The following is a 17,437-nucleotide window of genomic DNA, read 5'->3' on the forward strand; positions in this document are numbered from 1 at the left end:
ACAGACAGGGGGTAGGAGCGGTACAGACAGGGGGTAGGAGCGGTACAGACAGGGGGTAGGAGCGGTACAGACAGGGGGTAGGAGCGGTACAGACATGTAGGCAAGCAACGGGCAGGGTGCGAGCAAGGTGAAGGTGCAGCTCAGGCAAGGTGCAGATAAGGTGCGAGGTGAAGCTGTGGCTCAGGCACAACGCAAGCAGAGCAGCAGCCCTGCCCTGCCTGTTCCCGGGAGCACCATCCCTTAGGGGGATCAGGGCCCTCCCGAGCCGGGCAGGGCAGGCACCGCTCACCCCCGCTCATCAGGTACTCCCGAAACACGGGCAGGCGGAAGTTTCCGGCCAGCGTGGTGAGGGAGGAGCGGATGCCCGGGAAGAGCTCCTCGAAGCCCGTGGAGCCCGTGATGAAGTTGCAGAAGGCGCCCACGCAGAGGATGCCGTGGGGGTGCGAGCCGATGATGTAGTTGTGGCTGGGGGACAGGTCGTGTGTCTTCACCAGCTGCGGGGACAAAAGGAGTCACGGGAACGTGACGGTGACACCTCCTTTTGGGTGGTCGCATCCCGTACCGGCGCCGTACCTTCACCGGGAAATAATCCCGAAAGTGCTTCCACACCGTCCATCGCCGCAGGCACGGCAGCCTCCTGCCACCTGCAAAGCCGGCTTTGAACCCCAGCCCAGCCCAGTGGGCAGCAGGATCCGAGGGAATCGCTCCCCGAGGAGCCTCTGCATCCCTCCTCCCACCGTGGTGCTGATGATGGGGGAGTGGAGGGAAGGAGCAGGGGGATGTGGTGCTCCCCATATTCTGTGAGGGACCTGGGGAAAGGGGGAGCCCACCCCCATTCTGCTGCAAAGCCGGAGGAAGCGGGAACACGGCCACCACACCTTTCTCCGGCGTGTCCCAGTCGAAGATGATCCAGGCCAGGTAGAGCACGGGGATGAGCCAGAGGCTGGTGAACAGCAGGTAGGTGAGGAGCAGGAGGCTGACGGTTCCTGCGGGAGCCGGGCAGGGGGTGAGCGGGTGTGTGGCCCCCCCCGGGACCCCCACAGCCCCCTGCTCACTCACCCAGCAGCAGAAAGCTGAGCACCCACTGCAGCACGGCCAGGAGCTGGAGCGCGGAGCGAACGTCGCGCTGCGAGGGCCAGGGCACGGCCAGCAGCGTCCTCAGCGCAGTCTGGATACTGGCCCGGCTGCCTGCGGAGAGCGGGACACGGAGAAGGGGACACGGAGAGGGGGACACGGAGAAGGGGACACGGAGAAGGGGACACGGAGAGGGGGACACGGCCCCCGGCCCAAAACAGCACGGCTCCGGGCTGCCGGGGGACACCCAGGGGCACCGGGGGGAGGTGGGATGGGAAGGATGAGCAGCTGGTGGAGAGGGATGGGATGCGGGGGGTGGAATGAAGGATGCTCATCCCCAGGAAGTTCTGGACCATGCCCGGAGGTGGCCCTGGGAAATCAGGGCTGTCCCCGGAGCAGGAAGCTCCTGGGCACTGTCAAGCCCAAAAGCCCAGTGCACCAATGGCACATCCCTGCTCCACGCCCATTTCCCAAGGGCCAGGACCGTTCTCGTGCCCGCCTTGGCGTGCTCAGGCTTACAGGGGATTTGGGGATTTCTCAGCCGGCACAGCAGAGCGGCAGCACCACCCCCAGCAAGCGCCAAGGCCAGCAGCAAGGCCGAGCCAGGGTGGCCGGGGGTGGCAGTCCCGCTCTGTCCCCACAGGGACACACCCCTGGCAGTGCCGCCACTCCACTCCCCCTGCCACCCCTTCCCTCCAGCCGATCTTGGTGAACCATTAACCTCCCCGGGCTGGGAGCCAGGATCCAAACTCCAAGCTTGGCCCCATCCCTGCTCCCCAAAATGGGCATGAGGTGCCAGCCCTGCCAGCTCCTGGCCAAAGGTCCCCACACTGAGACCACCCCAGAGAGCCACCCCAGTGTCACAAAAGCCTTCTTTTCTTGGCAAAATCTGCATGTTGTGCAGAGAGATGATGAGGGATACACAGGAGCAGCCAGTGGTTCCCCAAGCCAGGAACCCCCAGGTCAGAGCAGAACCACCAACCCCTGGTTCAGGAAGCTGGTGGAGATTTGGTTCTTTCAGCTCAATCCTAACAGGAATGGGACAAGTGGAATAAATTAAACACTGGAGCCATCTCTGGCCCATGGGGGATTTTTCCATTTGGGAATTTTTGTCCTTTTCTCCCATGCAGCATGCTGGGCTCTGAGTGATCCTTTCAACCCACCACACATCCCCGAAATCCCAACCACCTGCAGAACCCAGACCTTTCTTTTTCCCAGGGAAGACACAGAGCTCCTCCCAGCAAACTTCTGCCCACTGAACAATTGCTTTTTAACACCATTTTCCTAGCTCCTATTCCAAAATCCCCATTAATATCCACACCACAGACACAGAGAACCCCCTAGGGCTGTGCTGTCAGCCCCATCCACAGCAACAGCAGCCTCTGCAAATCCAACATTTGGAATCTGCAGGAATATCTTGTGTGTAACGCTCCCAAATGTTGTCCAAAATTCAGTCCCTGTGGAGCAACTGTGTGTTTTACTGTGGAATTATCCTCACGTTGCTCCCAACACCCCCTTTCCCCTCAGCGCTCCCAAGTGAGCAGACAACAGTGACAACCACCAGCTCCTCGCATTGCTGGAGAACCAGGAACCATCCCAACCCATTTTGGGAATCTCTTACCACTGAGATTCTGGGAGCAGGCTGCTATGATGGTTTTCATGGTGGCAGGAGCCCCGTGGTGCCGAGGGGGGAAAGGTGAGTTTGGCAATCAGAGGGCGCTGGGCTGTGTGACCAGAGGCTTTAACCAGGTGACCAGAGGGACACCAGCCCTGCCGAGGGGAGGGGACCTGCTCCAGCTGGAATTAGGAGCATGGAGAGGAACTGGTGATCCCTGGAAGGGTCACACAGAGTGTGAGGAGCTGTGGCCATGCTGGGAGGCTGCTGCTCCTAGGAAAGTCCTGGCTGCTGGTGCTGGTGGATGAATTCCTTTGGGAATGGTTCTGCTGCATTCCCCTGGGAATGGTACCGTCCATGCTGGGGGAATGTCACAAACACTGCCATGTGACAGCCCCAGAGCCACCCAAAAATATCATCCTGAAGCTCCACGGCCACCAGACCATTCCTGCCGCTCCCAGCCTCGGGATGGACACCCTGCCTCCTGCCCAGGATGCCTGGAGCGCTGTCAGGAGAGGTTTGAGGGGAAAAATAACAAGAAAGGGAAATAGGAGCAGCAGGGAGTCAGCACTGAGGTGGGGCCTCAGGCCAACAGCCCAAGAACAGAGAGAATCCACAGGGAATAAATCCCTGAAGCTACTCCTCAGGATCCAGCTGTGCAGAGACACTCCTAGGAAGTTCTGGCTAACATCAGTGTAGGAAAGGGATAAACACACCTGCAGGATTGTGGTGGGAAAGGAGGAAACGTTCCTGGGAGATCTGGAACCCATAAACCCCTCCTGTGAATTGTAGGGACTCAGTACCTGGGAGAAAGGACCACAGTCCCTGCAGGCTTCCTGGGTGTGGATCAATTCCAAGGACAGGGATTGCTGCATGGAAAACACCTCAACTCCTGCAGCCCAGCTGTGCCCAAATCCTGCTATTAGGAAGGAAAACCACCAAATTTCTACAGAATCCCACTGTCCCAGGGAAAGGAAGCATCGTGCAGGTGACACTGCTCCAGGTGACACAAAGTGCCAGCTATGCTTTGCTTTTCCATCCCTGTAATTTACCAGGTTTGGAACAAATCCCTCCACAGCCACCAGCCCACACTGGGCACTTCCAGAGCTTCCAGCTGTGACTCCTCACCTTTCTGCACACATCTGCTGTGCCAGCTCAGTGCCAGGTGTGTCCTCCCTCATTCAGGAATGGTGCCAGGGGGATTCAGAGTTTTCCCTGTTTCAGGGATTGTTCTGGAGTTTCAAAGCACACTGACTCCTTTGTCTTGGAATATGGCACCATTTGTCCCAGTTCTGTCCCTTGTGGGCTCCATGAGAGTGTCTGGGGTTCACCCCCTGGAAAAACTCAGGATGGAGAGCAAGTGAATTTCACAGCAAGAACCAGGCAGCACAAAGAGAATTTATTTTGCTTAAAATAGAGAAGAAAAAAAAATAAATATATCCACCCACAATACAAAGAGCAGTTTCCAAATCCATGGAGCTCCCCTTGGAGCTCTGCTTGGAAGGGCACACACAGGGAGCCTGACCCACATGGAACTGTCCCTCAGAGCTCTGGGGCACCCCCCAACACGACCAGTGTCCCCAGTCTGACATGGAATGCGAAGGGGTCACATGTCCTCCTGCCATCCTGTCCCCTGTCCATCCAGGGAATTCCCAGATGCTCCACCTATGTACACTGTATTCCCGCCTCCCTCTCCAGGTTGTTCTCCCAGGATCTCCAGGCCCTGCTGGCAGCCAGAGCATCAGCCCATGTTGTGCCTGTTGCCGTAGCCCCGGGGGTGTGTGTCCTTCCAGTCGTCCCAGTCCCGAGCTTTCTGAAGAGCTTCCTCATCATCCTCCTCCTCCTCTGTCTCCTGCTGCTGCTTCTGTAACTCCTCATCACTTGCACCTGCTGGAGGGGAGGGACAGGGAGGAGATCCAGGTTCTGCAAAGCCCTGCTGGGCTTGCCAGACAGCAGGAGTGGGAACCTTGGAATGGGCTGGGTTGGAAGGGATCTTCAAACCCATCCAGTGCCACCAGGGACACCTCCTGCTATCCCAGGTTGTTCCAAGCCCTGTCCAAGCTGGCCTTGGACAGGCCAAGCATAGTCTAACCCAGTTTTTTCCTAATAAAACTTGGATTCTTCCATAGTTGGGGGTGTTCCATACCCTGCACACATCCCTGTTCAGCCATCCTCTCAAGAGGCTTCCCAAATCCCCTGTTCCCATCTCTGTTCCATACCTGGAACCCTGTGTGTGGAGGACACGACTCCCTGTCTGCGGCGCTGCTCGTACCAGTCATCCACAGTCATGGTGGGCAGCCCGGGATAGCCAGCTCCAAACACCCTGCAGTGGGACAAAACCAGCCAAAACCAGGCAATGACATCCCCTGGAATGAGCAGGAACACAGACAAGAGGCACAGGGCTATTCCATGATCCAATCTGTGCTAAGGATATAAGGATGTCACAAGGAAGGCTTTGGGGTGACCCAATTGTGGCCCTCCTGTGTCCAAGGGAAAGATGGAGAGGGCCTGGAGCGGCAGGACACAGGGAATGGCTTCCCACTGCCAGAGGGGAGGGTTAGATGGGATATTGGGAAGGAATTCTCCCCTGTGAGAATTGTGAGGCCCTCTGGGTGCCCAGAGAAGCTGTGGCTGCCCCTGGATCCCTGGAAGTGCCCAAGGCCAGGTTGGATGGGGCTTGGAGTAACTTGGGATAGGGGATGGTGGCCCCAGGACACCCCTGGGAACTGAAGCAGCTACATGGAAAGCTCAGCATAAATCATGCCCCAAGCATGACAGAAAATCTGGTTTCTATCCCATTCTGTCCTTAAGGTGCCAAAATTCCTGCTCAGGTTTCAGGGTGCCACAAACTCAAGCGCAGACATGAAGGCACCACCTGGATTTCTGCACTTGATGCAGTATTTTAGGCTTGACATGAGAGCACTGCCCCAAAGTGTGGTTGGATCATCCCAATCCATACCTGGCCTGAGCAGCATCCCGGGTGAGGATGAAGGGTTTCATCGGAATTCTGGCTGACCGGGAAGGGCCACGGGGACCTGCTGGAGCCTGGGGATGCAAACAACAGTCACTAAGGCATTGAGGGGATGAGAATTCCCCCTCTGCTTCCCATCCTGAAGTTATTAAAGGTCTTGTAGAGGAGAAACACCCCAGTTGTCAGAGCAACCCCCCAGGATGGAGAATCCAGGCCTGAATTTGGTTTAAATCAGGAATTGCAGCTGTGCAATCACTTCCTGTGCCTCTGTGCCACCTGCTGGGGTCAAAGCAGAGCTGCCAGGGCTGAGCTCAGAGCAGAGCAGGAAATGTTTATTGTTCCAGTGGAACATTCTGAACCCATCATTCCATGGCATCTCCAGATCACCTCAGAGGATCTGAGTCCTGCAGTGCCAAAAAATCACCCCCCCAAACCAGCCCTGCCAGGAGGCTGTGCCAGCACATCAGGAGCTGCTGTTCCCAGCAGACATGCCAGGTCACAGAAATCCTGGACACAATGTTCTGCACGGGGATTGCAGGGCTGTGGGAATGTTCTGTCATTCCAAATGGGCTGATAACACCTGGACACGCTGCAGACCAGGAGTGGAGGCACAAGGGTCTTATTTTTAATTTCCAAATCCAATTGTTCTTCAGAAATAGGGATCTGTAGAAAATCCTTGCATAGCCCAGTTCAGCTCCCATATTCCAAGCTCCAGCATTCCACAGGCTGGGACTGTGGGGAAGGTGTAGCAGCAGAGCCAAATCCAAAACTCAGAATTCAGAATGGAGAAAAGCCCATCAGCTCATGCTGTGACTGGGCTCAATTCCAACTGGGAAGTCACTGAATAAAATTCTGCCACTGAATTTCTCTGGGACTCATCCCCTCATGCCCATCCCACAGCACCTGGATCCCAGGAGAGCTCCCTCACCTGCCTGGCTGCATCCCTGCTCCTCAGGATCACCAGCTCCTGGTCGATGCTCTCAATCTCCTCCAGGCTGGTGCCGATCCATTTCTGGATCTGGAGGACGTAAAATTCCCGGATCTGATCCTCATCCGCTGTCCCACTCTCCACAAAGCTGCTCATGGAGGCCAATTTATTCTCCAGCTCTTTCTTCTGTTTGTATCTGGCTCAAACACAGCAAAATCAGATTATGGAATCGTTTTTCTCCAGCCCTGGGATCGTTACCACCCTCTGTAAGAGGTCCAACTGAATTTCATGGAAGTTGTGCTGGTTCCTGTTGGAATTTCAGCCTCTCCTGTCTGTTAAAAGCAGCTGTGAAATTACACTTAATTCAGAGAGACCTCAATGATTTTACTCTTCTCCTAAATACTGAGGAATCCTTGGAAATTGAAGCTGTCCTGGTAAAATTAGGTGAGACTGGAAACATCAGTCTCCTGGAGAAAGCAGGACTGAGAAAATCAATGGAATGGCTGGTTTGAGTTGATTCTGTGTCACACAAACAGAATAAAATGCTTTTCCAACTTCTCAGGTTGGTTTTGTGCCTGTGGGTGTTTTTCAAAATGTAATTTTTGCTTTTTGGACTTTTTGACCTATTCAGGAATTAGTTCTTAAAGGGAAGAACTCCCTATATAATAAACTTCCAGGGTAAATTTATCTTTACTTTTTCAGGAATTAGTTATTAAAGGGGAAACTACTCCTATAAAACACTTCCAAACTAAATCCTTGTGTCCTCCTTCCCTGAGTTACTGTCATCTGAAGAATGAACAGTAAGAGCCAACCTTTGGGAGCTGGGAAAACAAGGAGCATGAAAGAGTAATTAAAAAAAAAAAAGCCCTTCCCAATTAGAATATAAATCATATTTTTCTATGTTTTTCTACACAATTTAAGCAAGCCCAGCCCAGTTTGGACCTTCCAGCTCTGCCACAATGATAAATACAGTGGCCAAAATCCCAACCAGAGCACCAAAAGCACCAACCACCTTTTTTTTAAGCTCTAATGAACCCACTGGTAGGAAACTTCCAGTTTGGAAGTCTTTATGATGCCAGCAGTGATTAAAGAACTAACTGAAAGATTAATTATGAAAGATTAAAGAGCTTATTTTAAGTTTTTGAGCAGTTTTCCCTCAGAGACCAGAAACTGGAGACACAAATGCCCCTCCCTAGCCCTACCCATTAAACAGCGAGCTGCATCTCTTAAAATGAGCATTTTATGGTCAAATTATTCCAACGCCCAGGGGAGCTCTTCCCTGTCCAACCCTGCACTGCCTCAGGCTCCTGCTCCTCCCAGAGTGAGTCCCAAAGCTGCACCTTTCGATTTTGGCTGTCCTGCTCACGGCCATGGCCACCAGGTTGGGCTGGGCGGGGTCCCTGGGGGCCGAGGGGCTCCCGGTTTCCTCCTCGCCGGAGACGCCGGGGGGCAGCTGGAAAGATCCCAGCCCGTAGTTCCTGCAGAGCTTGAGGAAGCGCAGGAAGTGCTCCCGGGCACTCTCCAGGTGCTCCCTTCTCCTGCTCAGGTCCACCTGCTTCAGCGTCAGGGCTCCCAGCAGCGCCGGCAGCAGCATGTACTTCAGGTCGGCTGAGGCCACTTCCTCCAGCTCCTCGTTCTCGCTGCCAGGGAGAGAGCAGGGAGTCAGGGAACGGAATGGAGATGGGAAAGGGGGTAGGGTCATCCTGTGAGAGGCGGCTGAGGGAGCTGGGAAAGGGGCTCAGAGAAAAGGAGGCTTAGGAGGGACCTTCTGGCTCTGCACAAGTCCCTGACAGGAGGGGACAGCCGGGGGATCGGGCTCTGCTCCCAGGGAACAGGGACAGGAGAGGGAACGGCCTCAAGCTGTGCCAGGGTGGGCTCAGGTTGGACATCAGCAGGAATTTCTCCATGGAAAGGGCGGTCACGCATTGGAAGGGGCTGCCCAGGGAGGTGCTGGAGTCTCCACCCCTGGAGTATCCAAGGAACGCCCAAACGTGGCACTCAGTGCTCTGGGCTGGGTGACAAGGTGGGCATCGGTCACAGGTTGGACTCGATGGTCTCGGAATCTTGTCCAACCTCAGTGATTCTATCCCGCTCCCGCCGCACCTCTGCCCTACCCGGGGACCCTCCCCTGTCCCCTCAGACGCGTCCCCTCCGCTCACCTGAACAGCTCCAGCTGCGCCACCATGGCCGCCGCCCGCTGCAGCGCGTCCAGCCCCTGCCGCACCTTGTCCTGCACGGCCGGGGCTCCCGAGGAGGGCTCGGTGCTGGTCTCCAGCTCTTCCCAGAGCCGCCGTCCCAACGCCAGCAACTCCGCCAGCCGGGGGCCACTCGCGCCCGCCTCCGCCATCATGGGCCGGGAACGGCGGCGTCGCCACTTCCGGCGCGGTCGGGCGCGACCGTACCCGTCCCGGCCGCCATCTTGGGGAGGTCACCGCCGTACTCACGACATGGGGCGACACCTTGGGGAGGTCACGGCTGGAGCTCCAGCGGGCGCCATCTTGGGGAGGGCACAGGCATAGCCGGGGCGCGGGAACCGCCATGCTGGTGAGGGCGGGCTGAGGGACAGCGGCCCCGGTGGGCTCCGTGATGGCTCCGCGCTCGCCCCGCGGCCGTGAAGCCCCTCGGAACCCCCGGGACGATCGGGAACTGCGGGCAGGAACGGCTCGGCGAGGCCGGGGGAGCTCAGAAGCCTCCAGTGCCCTCACAGTTTTCCCTGCCAGGTCCTGCCTGGCGCACCGCCCAGCACGGGTCCTGGCAGGGAGAGCAGGGATGGAGTCTGGGGAACTGGAAAAAAATGAGGTTAATTAGATAAATTGGCAGAAAACATCTGTTATCCCGCTGTATAAAAGGAGTACACGGTGGAGATCCCCGACAGCACAGTACTGGATGTCAATAAATATCAATTTATTTAAGCACAGCACCTTCCTATTCTTCTCTGTTTTTTCTATATTACAAGTGGGACATGCGACCTTTCTCTCTCTCTTTTTTTTTTTTTTTTTTCTTACCCTCCCCTTCATTTATTTCATTCCTAAAATCTCTAAAATTCAACCAGGCATCAGGCAGTTTAGGGTTAAATCCGTGCTTTTAGGAGCAGGTTATTTCCCTTAGAAATACAGATGAGTGACCTGGCCGTGAGCAAAGTATGGATGTAGCAACCACTACTACTGCTCATTACTCCTGAGTAATTCTAACTCAGCCTCTGAGGATGACTCAGTTTATGATTTATTCTGTTTGTTTTCCTCTTGCCTGTGTCAGATTGTGCCATGAATTGTCACTCACAGAGCCAGAGTGTGCTGTGGGTCCTCAAAACCTGTCTGGCCCCAGGTCTGGGCTGATGGGAGGATCTCCTGGATATTCCCAGCGGGATGGCAGCCCCGGGTGGCTCATGGCCACGTCAGTGTCTGCTCTGCAGAGGAGAGAGTCCCCAGGCTCCCTTCCTGCTGGAATGGCTGCCCAGCCTGGGAGAAATCAAATCCTTCCCTTGGGGATGTGGAGGCCCTGGAATGGATTTCCCAGAGAAGCTGTGGCTGCCCCTGGATCCCTGGAAGTGTCCAAGGCCAGTTTGGACAGAGCTTGGAGCAGCCTGGGATAGAGGAAGGTGTCCCTGCCCATGGCAGAGGATGGAACAAGTTGGTCTTTAAGGTCCCTTCTACCAAACCATCCAAGAATTCCATGATTCCAAGGGATGGAGAGCTGCTTTCCCTCCGAGCCCCCCACAGCCCCTGCCAGAACTGACCTTCCAGCTACACCCCAAATTCCTCAGGCTGCAGCTGGTTCCCCCTCGGATCTTATGGCTCTTACTCACCCCTGTTTGTCCCTGTCCCTCAGCTGAAGATCCCCACACGGACAATCCCTGTTTTTGTTTGTCATCCTTCGAGCACCATGACACTGCTGAACACCCCAGGAATAAAGGAGAACAGAGAGGAAAGGGTTTTTCCTTAAATACAGGCGTTTACTCATGTGTGTGTGTCTTGTGGTGTGAGGGTGCACGGACCAACCATCCCAAAGGTCACAGCAACATCCCCCAAATACTCCCAGCAGTGCAGGTTGGACAGGGCTTGGAGGATCCTGGGGTAGGAGAAGGTTCCCTGCTCATGGCAGGAGGTGGAACTGGATGAGTTGTAAGGTCCCTTCAACCCACAGCATTCCAGGATTCCCTGATTCTGTGAGATGTCCATCCACAGCTGAGCCCCATCCTGGGCTTTCTCCTCCTTCTGGCTCAGCTCTGGGAGCTGCACAAGGAAAAGCAGGTGCAGGTCCTGATCCACATTGCAGTGGGAGCTGTGCACAAGAAATGTCCCGACAGATCCTTAACACAGAGCCATCCTTCCTCCAAGATGTTTTATTACCAAGCCTTGCTCGTATTACCCTCCTGGAATGAGTTATGCAGCATCTCTCAATGAATAAGGAAATAAAAGGGAAAATAAATAAATCAGTGTTTTAACAGCAAAATCAAAAGAATCCATGAAAATCACTCGCCTTTCTCCAGACTTTATTGTTTGCACAAGTTTGACCAGCAACAAATAACCGCGTTCACACCAACGTTACTCCCTTAAAACCCCTGGGGACAAACACAGGGATCATTCCCACTGCATCCATCCTCTGGCTCCCGGTTCCTGGGGGATGCTCCCAGCCCTGCAGATCTCACATCCCTGCCAATTCCAGGTGTGGGTCCGGATTCCAGCAGCTCCCACTGGGAGCGTTGTCACAGAGCTGTCACCCCCTGCCAGTCTGACCCTTTGCACCCTCCAGCTAATTCCGGCGTTTCCCGCAGGATTCCGGCTGCACGGGGACCCCTCCAGTCTTTTCCCAGCTCTTTCCTGCCGGGCTTGGAGTCAAGGAGGGAGAGGAGGAGTGGATTCTGCATATTCAGCACTTGACCCTGCCTTGTCCCAGGCAGAAATTCCAACGGGACCTCTCTAGCAGCGGTGCCGATAGCTCCCCTGGGCATTCCTTGCCATTGTGGCTCCTCTCCTCTCCCTCAGGCGATGCGTGTTTGTAGTTACCAAATGCAAATCACATTTCCCACCCTCCTGGCTGGAGTTCTCACTCCACAAGATCCTTCCCGGGTTTTTTTTCCTCTCACCAGCTCGTTTTGCAATGCAGGCGGAGTTCGCAGCCCCTGCCGGTGTCACCTCCCTGTGATCTGGGATGCGCTGGGAGGTGGATGGAGGGAGGGCATTGAAGCAATCCTAATTTAGTACCTGCAGCCCTCCGGACTCAGAAACTGCGGCTGTTTTGCAGCCTGGCAGCTGAAACTCCTTTTTCTGAGGAATGCCGGGCTCTGACCCTAATTGCATTTTAAAAGGAAAACTCGAGATAGCTTTTGGCCTTGGGCAGCTGCGGTTTTCCAGGCGCTCCTGGAAGGGAGATGGCAGCAGGCAGAGCCAGTCGATGGCACATCAACAACTGATAACGAGAGTTAACTCCCTCCTGGCATTCCCCGAGCTCGACTTCCAGCCCCTGCATCCTCTCCAGCCACCTCTGATTCCTCCCCTGCCCTCACAGAAACCTGGAGCACATTAAGGCGAGGGGATGTTTTACGAGAAAAACTCATGAATTGGTTCCGTGACCCAGCAGAGACCATTAAAAATGATGGAATGGATATGGAAATGAGTAATCGTCCAGCTGGGCTCGGGCTGAGCGCGGCCAGCTCCAGTCAATGGGAACCGAAATGAGGATTCTCATCCCATTTACCTGTCCTCCTGATGCTGTGGAGTCTCTCCAGCACCTGTTTGGACTCATCCTTTCCCTCTAAAAGCTGCTCCAGCAGGGATCTCATCCCATCCAAGCTCTTGGCCAGATTCCCTGCTAAAGGAAATGTGGGAGACCCCATCCCTGGCTCCCAACCCCTTGCTGTTCACACACACCCTTGGCTCATCCTGCCCACATTCCCAAGAATCAGAAAATAACCTTGGACTGCCACGGTTTCCAGCACCAGCCCTGAATCCCAGGCAGCCGGAGACCTGAGGAAGCAGGGGATAAAACAGCAGCAGAGGAAGGCAGGGATCTGAAATTAAAGGCAAATCTGGGCCAGTGAGGAGCAGAAAGAGTTGAAATTGAGCTGGTCCTCAGATGTGTGAAAGGAAAAGTGTGGACATGGGGCTTTATGGACAGAAGGCTCTCCTTACAGCCTCTTTCTCCAGGACCTGGAGGAAAGATTGTGCTAGAAAACAAGGCACAGAGAGTAAAAACATTTATTTAAAAACACGCACCAGAATCCCCCTTACAGGAAGTACAGAAATTAAAGGTTATTTCTTGCTTCCCCAAGGCTCTGGAGTTGTGTCCCCTCTCCAGGCCAGAATTCCAACACACCTGGTCCCAAAGGGTGGAAGGAATGGGCTGAAGTCCTCAGTGGGCCAGGAGGAGGGGCAGGAGGGACAAGCCATGAGAATTTCACGTATTGAGTGGGCTCCCACCCCTGACATGGGGACAGAAGGTGCCGTGGCTGGGTTGTGAACATATGGTCAGGGGTGGCTTTGCCAGGCTGCCCAGTTTTGGCAGCCCCCAGCAGCTCTCCTGTCCCTGGTGTCTGCCATCAACGGGAGCAGCAACATCTCCATGCAAATGGTCTCCACTGGGATGCTGCCAAGGGCCCTGGAGCAGTGTTTTCCCCTGAGGAGGAGCATCCTGGATGAGCCCACAGTAGAATCCTGTTCCCAAAGGAGCTGCCCATGACCCCTCACCCGAAGCAGCAGTGTTTCATCCCTGCAGCCTTCTCCCAGTGGATAACTCTACGCCTTCCATCCATCACTCCTGGCTTTCAGGCTGCTGTCAGAATCCTCCTGCAAAGGGACAATGGCAGCCCAGGGTCCCCATTCTCCCTGGAGAAAGGGGCCTGTGGAATGATCAATGGCTTTTCCCAGCTGGAGACAAAGGGCTGGCCACTGACCAGCTGCAGGAGGGCAGCTCTTTGTCCTGCCATGAGGTCTGGGTTGGAAAGGACTTCCCAAAATCTCTCAGTCTGAGGCTCTCCATGAGAGACCAGGCTTTCTGCACAGCCTCCTCCTTGCTGGGGGCATCCCTTGGGACAGGCTCCTGGTGTCCAGCCATGCCTGGTGGGTGCCAGCACGGCTTCTCCTCCTTATTTGCAGACGTGTCTCTGCAGGCTGCGCCGGCAGCGCCTGCACACCACGGAGCAGCACCAGCGGTAGCGGCAGTGGCAGCGCTCCTGCACCTCCTCCGTGTAGGTGTTGTAGCCACGGCCACAGCACAGCAGGTCACAGCTGTCACTGCCCACAGAGCTCCTGTTGCACGGCCTGTGGAGATATGGGGGAGCTGGGGACCCGCCCTCCCAGGCCCTGGCCTCTCCCAGAGGTGCTGTGCTCAGAGCAGGATCATGGAATCACGAAACGGCTGGGTCGGAAGGGACCTTAAAGATCATCCTGTGCCACTCCCTGCCAGGGGCAGGGACACCTTCCACAGGTCCAGGCTGCTTCAAACCCCATCCAGCCCAGCCTTGAACACTTCCAGGGATGTGTCCATTCCACAACTTCTCTGGGCACCCTGTACCAAGCCCTCCCCACCCTCACAGGGAAGAATTCCTTCCCAATATCCCATCTAACCCCATTAGTGGGAAGCCATTCCCCCTTGTCCTGTCCCATCCCTTGTCCCAAGTCTCTCTCCAGCTCTCCTGGAGCCCCTTTAGGCACTGGAGGGGGCTCTGAGATCTCCCTGGAGCCTCCTCTTCTCCAGGTGAGCACCCCCAGCTCTCCCAGCCTGGCCCCAGAGCAGAGAGGCTCCAGCCCTGAGCAGCTCCATGGCCAGACATGGCCTTGTTGAACAATGCCTGTCTCATGCTGGGGGGCTGACCTGGGTGCAGCAGGGCAGGTGGGGTCTCACAAGACAGGGATTCAGGGATCTGCTGCAAGCTCACCCCAGCCCATCCACATCAGCTTCCCAGGACACTGAAACCCAGCGGTACAGGCACTCCTGGAATCAGAGGATGAGCTCTTCCTACCTGTCCTGTGTCCCCAGAGAACCCAGCTGGGGGTTTGGGGTGCAGTAGTCAGGAGAGTTGATGAGATAAACCAGATCCATCTCTGTGACTGGCCTGGCATCCCCTTCCTTGGGGATCAGCTGCTTCCTGGGCCCCACGAGCCGATGGGTCACCTTGAGGGCTGCCAGGTACCTGGATTTGAGGTCAGAGGCGATTTCACCCAGGTCTGGCAGCCCTTTCCAGCAAGTCTTCACTGAGCAGGAGCCTGAAACCCCATGGCATTTACACCTGGTATCCAGGGAGTCACTGAGCACCTGCAGAGCACAGGGAAACAGCTGAGTTTGCTCTCTCCTGGTACCACCCCAGGGACTGACTCCCAAGGGCACCCGTGGGAAGTCTCAGAGGAGCTCAGAGCTGGATATAACGGGGAATAGGGGGGCTCAGCCCTGCTTCAATCCCTTCTGATAAGAACCTGATCCTTGGGGAACTTCCCAGGGGAGCTGGCAGAGGGGCTGGAGACTTCCCAAGCCTCACTTGAGGACAGGAGTGGATGGAAACTCGAAGACTGGATGGGCTGGGGAGCCCAGCCAGAGAGGGGCAGGACAAGCCCTGTTTCCAGTGAGAGGGGTGGAAAGAAGCACGGGAAGTACTGGTGTGAAATATCAGATAACTTGGAACACTGGTGTGAGGTGTCAGAAGTGCTGGCTGTGGAAGGGGCATGGGATGCCTGGGGGTGGGCAGCGGTGTGTGTGTGTGTGTGTGTGTGTGTCTGTCTGTCTGTGTGTCTGTGTGCCTGCTCACACACTTTTTAACCATTTTGTTGCCTCCTCATGTTCAGGACATCCCAAAAACCTGTCTGGCACCTGCTGCCTTAAACGAGGGACCTCTGCCTCTGCTGCGAGGGGTGCCGGGCTCCGTCTATCCCATGGGGCTCAGACTCACTGTGTGCCCCACTGCAGAGTCCCAGCGGGCTCACACACCCCATCCCGGACCGCAGCAGCCCCGGTGGGCTCCGCATCCCCCATCCCAGCCCGCAGAGCCCGGGGGTCCCGCACGCACCGCCCGTCCCACGGCTCCGTTGTGCCGGTTCACGGCCCTGAGCCCGGGCGCGCCGCCGGTGCCGGCTCTGCCGGAGCCCCCGGTGAAGGCGGCTCCGAGCTGGAGGCCGTGGCTCAGGTTGTCGCCGCAGCCGCCCCAGCGGGAGCCGGGCACGGGGGGCTCGGAGGGGCCGGGGCCGCAGGAGCACAGCGGGAGCTCTCCGGAGGAGCAGGAGCGGGCGATGCCCTGGGCCACGGCCGCCGCTGCCAGGGCGTGCACGAAGGCGGCTTCCCGTGTTCCTGCGGAGAAAACAGGGATATTTCCTTCCTCCCTGCCCAGCCGGACTCTCCTCTGGCGCATCTCACAGCGCGAGGAGTTTTTATTTCGTCTTGCAGCAGGACGAACCCAAGGCCTCTCAAGTTGTACTTTTTAACCCGTGCACCCTGTATCAACCTGCCCCTATCCCCACCTCTTCCCCCCTTTCTTTGGAGCCTCTGGCAGCTGTTTGAAATGGAACTTAGTGTCTGTCACCTCCCCCAGGTGGAGCTTGCACAGGATTAGCACCACGTAAAGGCAGGATATTTACCCCAAAACAGAAACCCAGGGCAGAGGAGACCCCGCCAGCCCGGGATGCTCCCGGGGCAGAGCGGCAGCAGCGGCTCGGCGGGAGGAGCATCCCTTACCTGTGAGCAGCTCGGGACCGAAGCTGGGGGCACGCCGGATGGAGGAGCAGTTCCACCTCATGTCTGCAAAGCTCTGCTGGCACAGCTCCTGCGTCCGGCGGGCAGCCCGGACGATGCTGGGCATCACCTCCAGGTGCCGGCGGCACAGCTGCAGCTGCTCCGGCAGCAGCAGCCGGCAGTGCTGGCTCTCGTTCCAGGCCACCCCGCTGTCTGCCAGCCCGCTGTGGGGAGAGCTGGGGTCACCGGGGGGGCCACAGCGCCCCGAGGGACCGCCAGGAGGGGCTCTGGAGGGAGAGGTTCCCTACTCACAGCCACTGGATGGCTGCGGAGAGGCCCAGCTGGCACAGCAGCGCGGTGGCAGCGGCGGCGGGGCGGCCCATGGCCGGGAATGGGGCTGGGATGGGGCTGGGACAGGGACTGGGAGCAGGGCAGGGACCGCTCGGCCCCACCACCCCTTTTATAGCAGCGGTGGTGGCGGGTCCTGCCCCCCGGCGAGGGGAACAAAGGCGGTTTCGGTGCCATTCACAGGGTTAGGGACAAGGAGGGGCTGGAGGGAGGTCCAGCTGTCATTAGCAGTGACCGTCCCCGAACAGCGCCCGGGAGGGGGTTGAGGGATGAGCCGCTTCCCCCAGCACTGCCAAGGCCACCACTGACCATGTCCCCACAGTGCCACATTCACATGGATTTTAAATCCCTGCAGGGATGTGACTCCACCACTGCCCCGAGCAGCCCTTTCCATGAGAAATTTTCCCTAATATCCGATTAAATCTCCTCTGGCATAGCTGGAGGCCGTGTCCTCCTGTCCTGTCCCTTGTCCCCTGGGAGCCCACCGCCGGCTGCACCCTCCTTTAGGGTCAGCACAGGCTCATAATTTCTCTCTCTCTTTTTTTTTTTTTCTTGTTTTCTTTACAAAAAGATTGAAAAAACACATTTTCCTTGACCCAGAGGAGTGCACATCCCTGAGCTGGCACAAGCAGCAGCCCCGAAGTGCCAGCAGGGGCTGCCCGAGGTGCCGTGGCAGGGCCCCAGGGCTGGTCACAAGATGCATTTCTCGGGATCTCTCCCTCCTACAAGTACAAAACCAAAAGTGCTGCTGGGAGCCCGTGAGGAACCAGGTAGGCCGGGATTTTCCCACGCTGGGAAGTGACATTTGACAGAAGCCCAGCTGACCCCAGGTTTTTGGAAAGGG

General features: G+C 56.7%; 3 protein-coding genes across 4 annotated transcripts in view; all 3 read right to left on the bottom strand.

The window, feature by feature from the left end:
* The window catches only part of LOC107204039 (diacylglycerol O-acyltransferase 2-like), a 4,458-nt gene extending 1,723 nt beyond the window's left edge, over positions 1–2,735 (bottom strand). The window contains exons 1-5 of the mRNA XM_015626813.2: positions 2,696–2,735; positions 1,060–1,188; positions 879–986; positions 574–644; positions 290–494 (exon numbers count right to left, since the gene is read on the bottom strand). Coding sequence (XP_015482299.1) covers positions 290–494; positions 574–644; positions 879–986; positions 1,060–1,188; positions 2,696–2,735 — 553 coding nt within the window. The remainder of the gene's footprint in view (positions 1–289; positions 495–573; positions 645–878; positions 987–1,059; positions 1,189–2,695) is intronic.
* Positions 2,736–4,050: 1,315 nt separating this feature from the next.
* IGBP1 (immunoglobulin binding protein 1) lies at positions 4,051–8,962 on the bottom strand. 2 transcript variants are annotated; one of them, XM_015626815.2, is made up of 6 exons: positions 8,748–8,962; positions 7,929–8,228; positions 6,589–6,784; positions 5,649–5,734; positions 4,909–5,012; positions 4,051–4,576 (listed from the first exon to the last, which is right to left on the bottom strand). In XM_015626815.2, the coding sequence occupies exons 1-6, from the start codon at positions 8,936–8,938 to the stop codon at positions 4,431–4,433; spliced, it is 1,023 nt and encodes a 340-aa protein (XP_015482301.1). In that variant the 5' UTR covers positions 8,939–8,962; the 3' UTR covers positions 4,051–4,430. The 2 variants fall into 2 exon arrangements, with proteins under 2 accessions (XP_015482301.1, XP_015482300.1); XM_015626814.2 differs by having other exon boundaries at positions 4,051–4,579; positions 8,748–8,960.
* Positions 8,963–12,767: 3,805 nt separating this feature from the next.
* On the bottom strand, positions 12,768–16,874 carry LOC107203639 (protein Wnt-11b-like). The gene is made up of 5 exons (XM_015625929.3): positions 16,558–16,874; positions 16,249–16,469; positions 15,587–15,864; positions 14,549–14,841; positions 12,768–13,847 (listed from the first exon to the last, which is right to left on the bottom strand). Exons 1-5 carry the CDS (start codon positions 16,626–16,628, stop codon positions 13,673–13,675), a joined length of 1,038 nt encoding a protein of 345 aa, XP_015481415.1. The 5' UTR covers positions 16,629–16,874; the 3' UTR covers positions 12,768–13,672.
* Positions 16,875–17,437: the final 563 nt, after the last annotated feature.

The sequence above is a fragment of the Parus major genome, chromosome 4A, assembly GCF_001522545.3.
Source record: "Parus major isolate Abel chromosome 4A, Parus_major1.1, whole genome shotgun sequence".
Lineage (NCBI taxonomy): Eukaryota > Metazoa > Chordata > Aves > Passeriformes > Paridae > Parus > Parus major.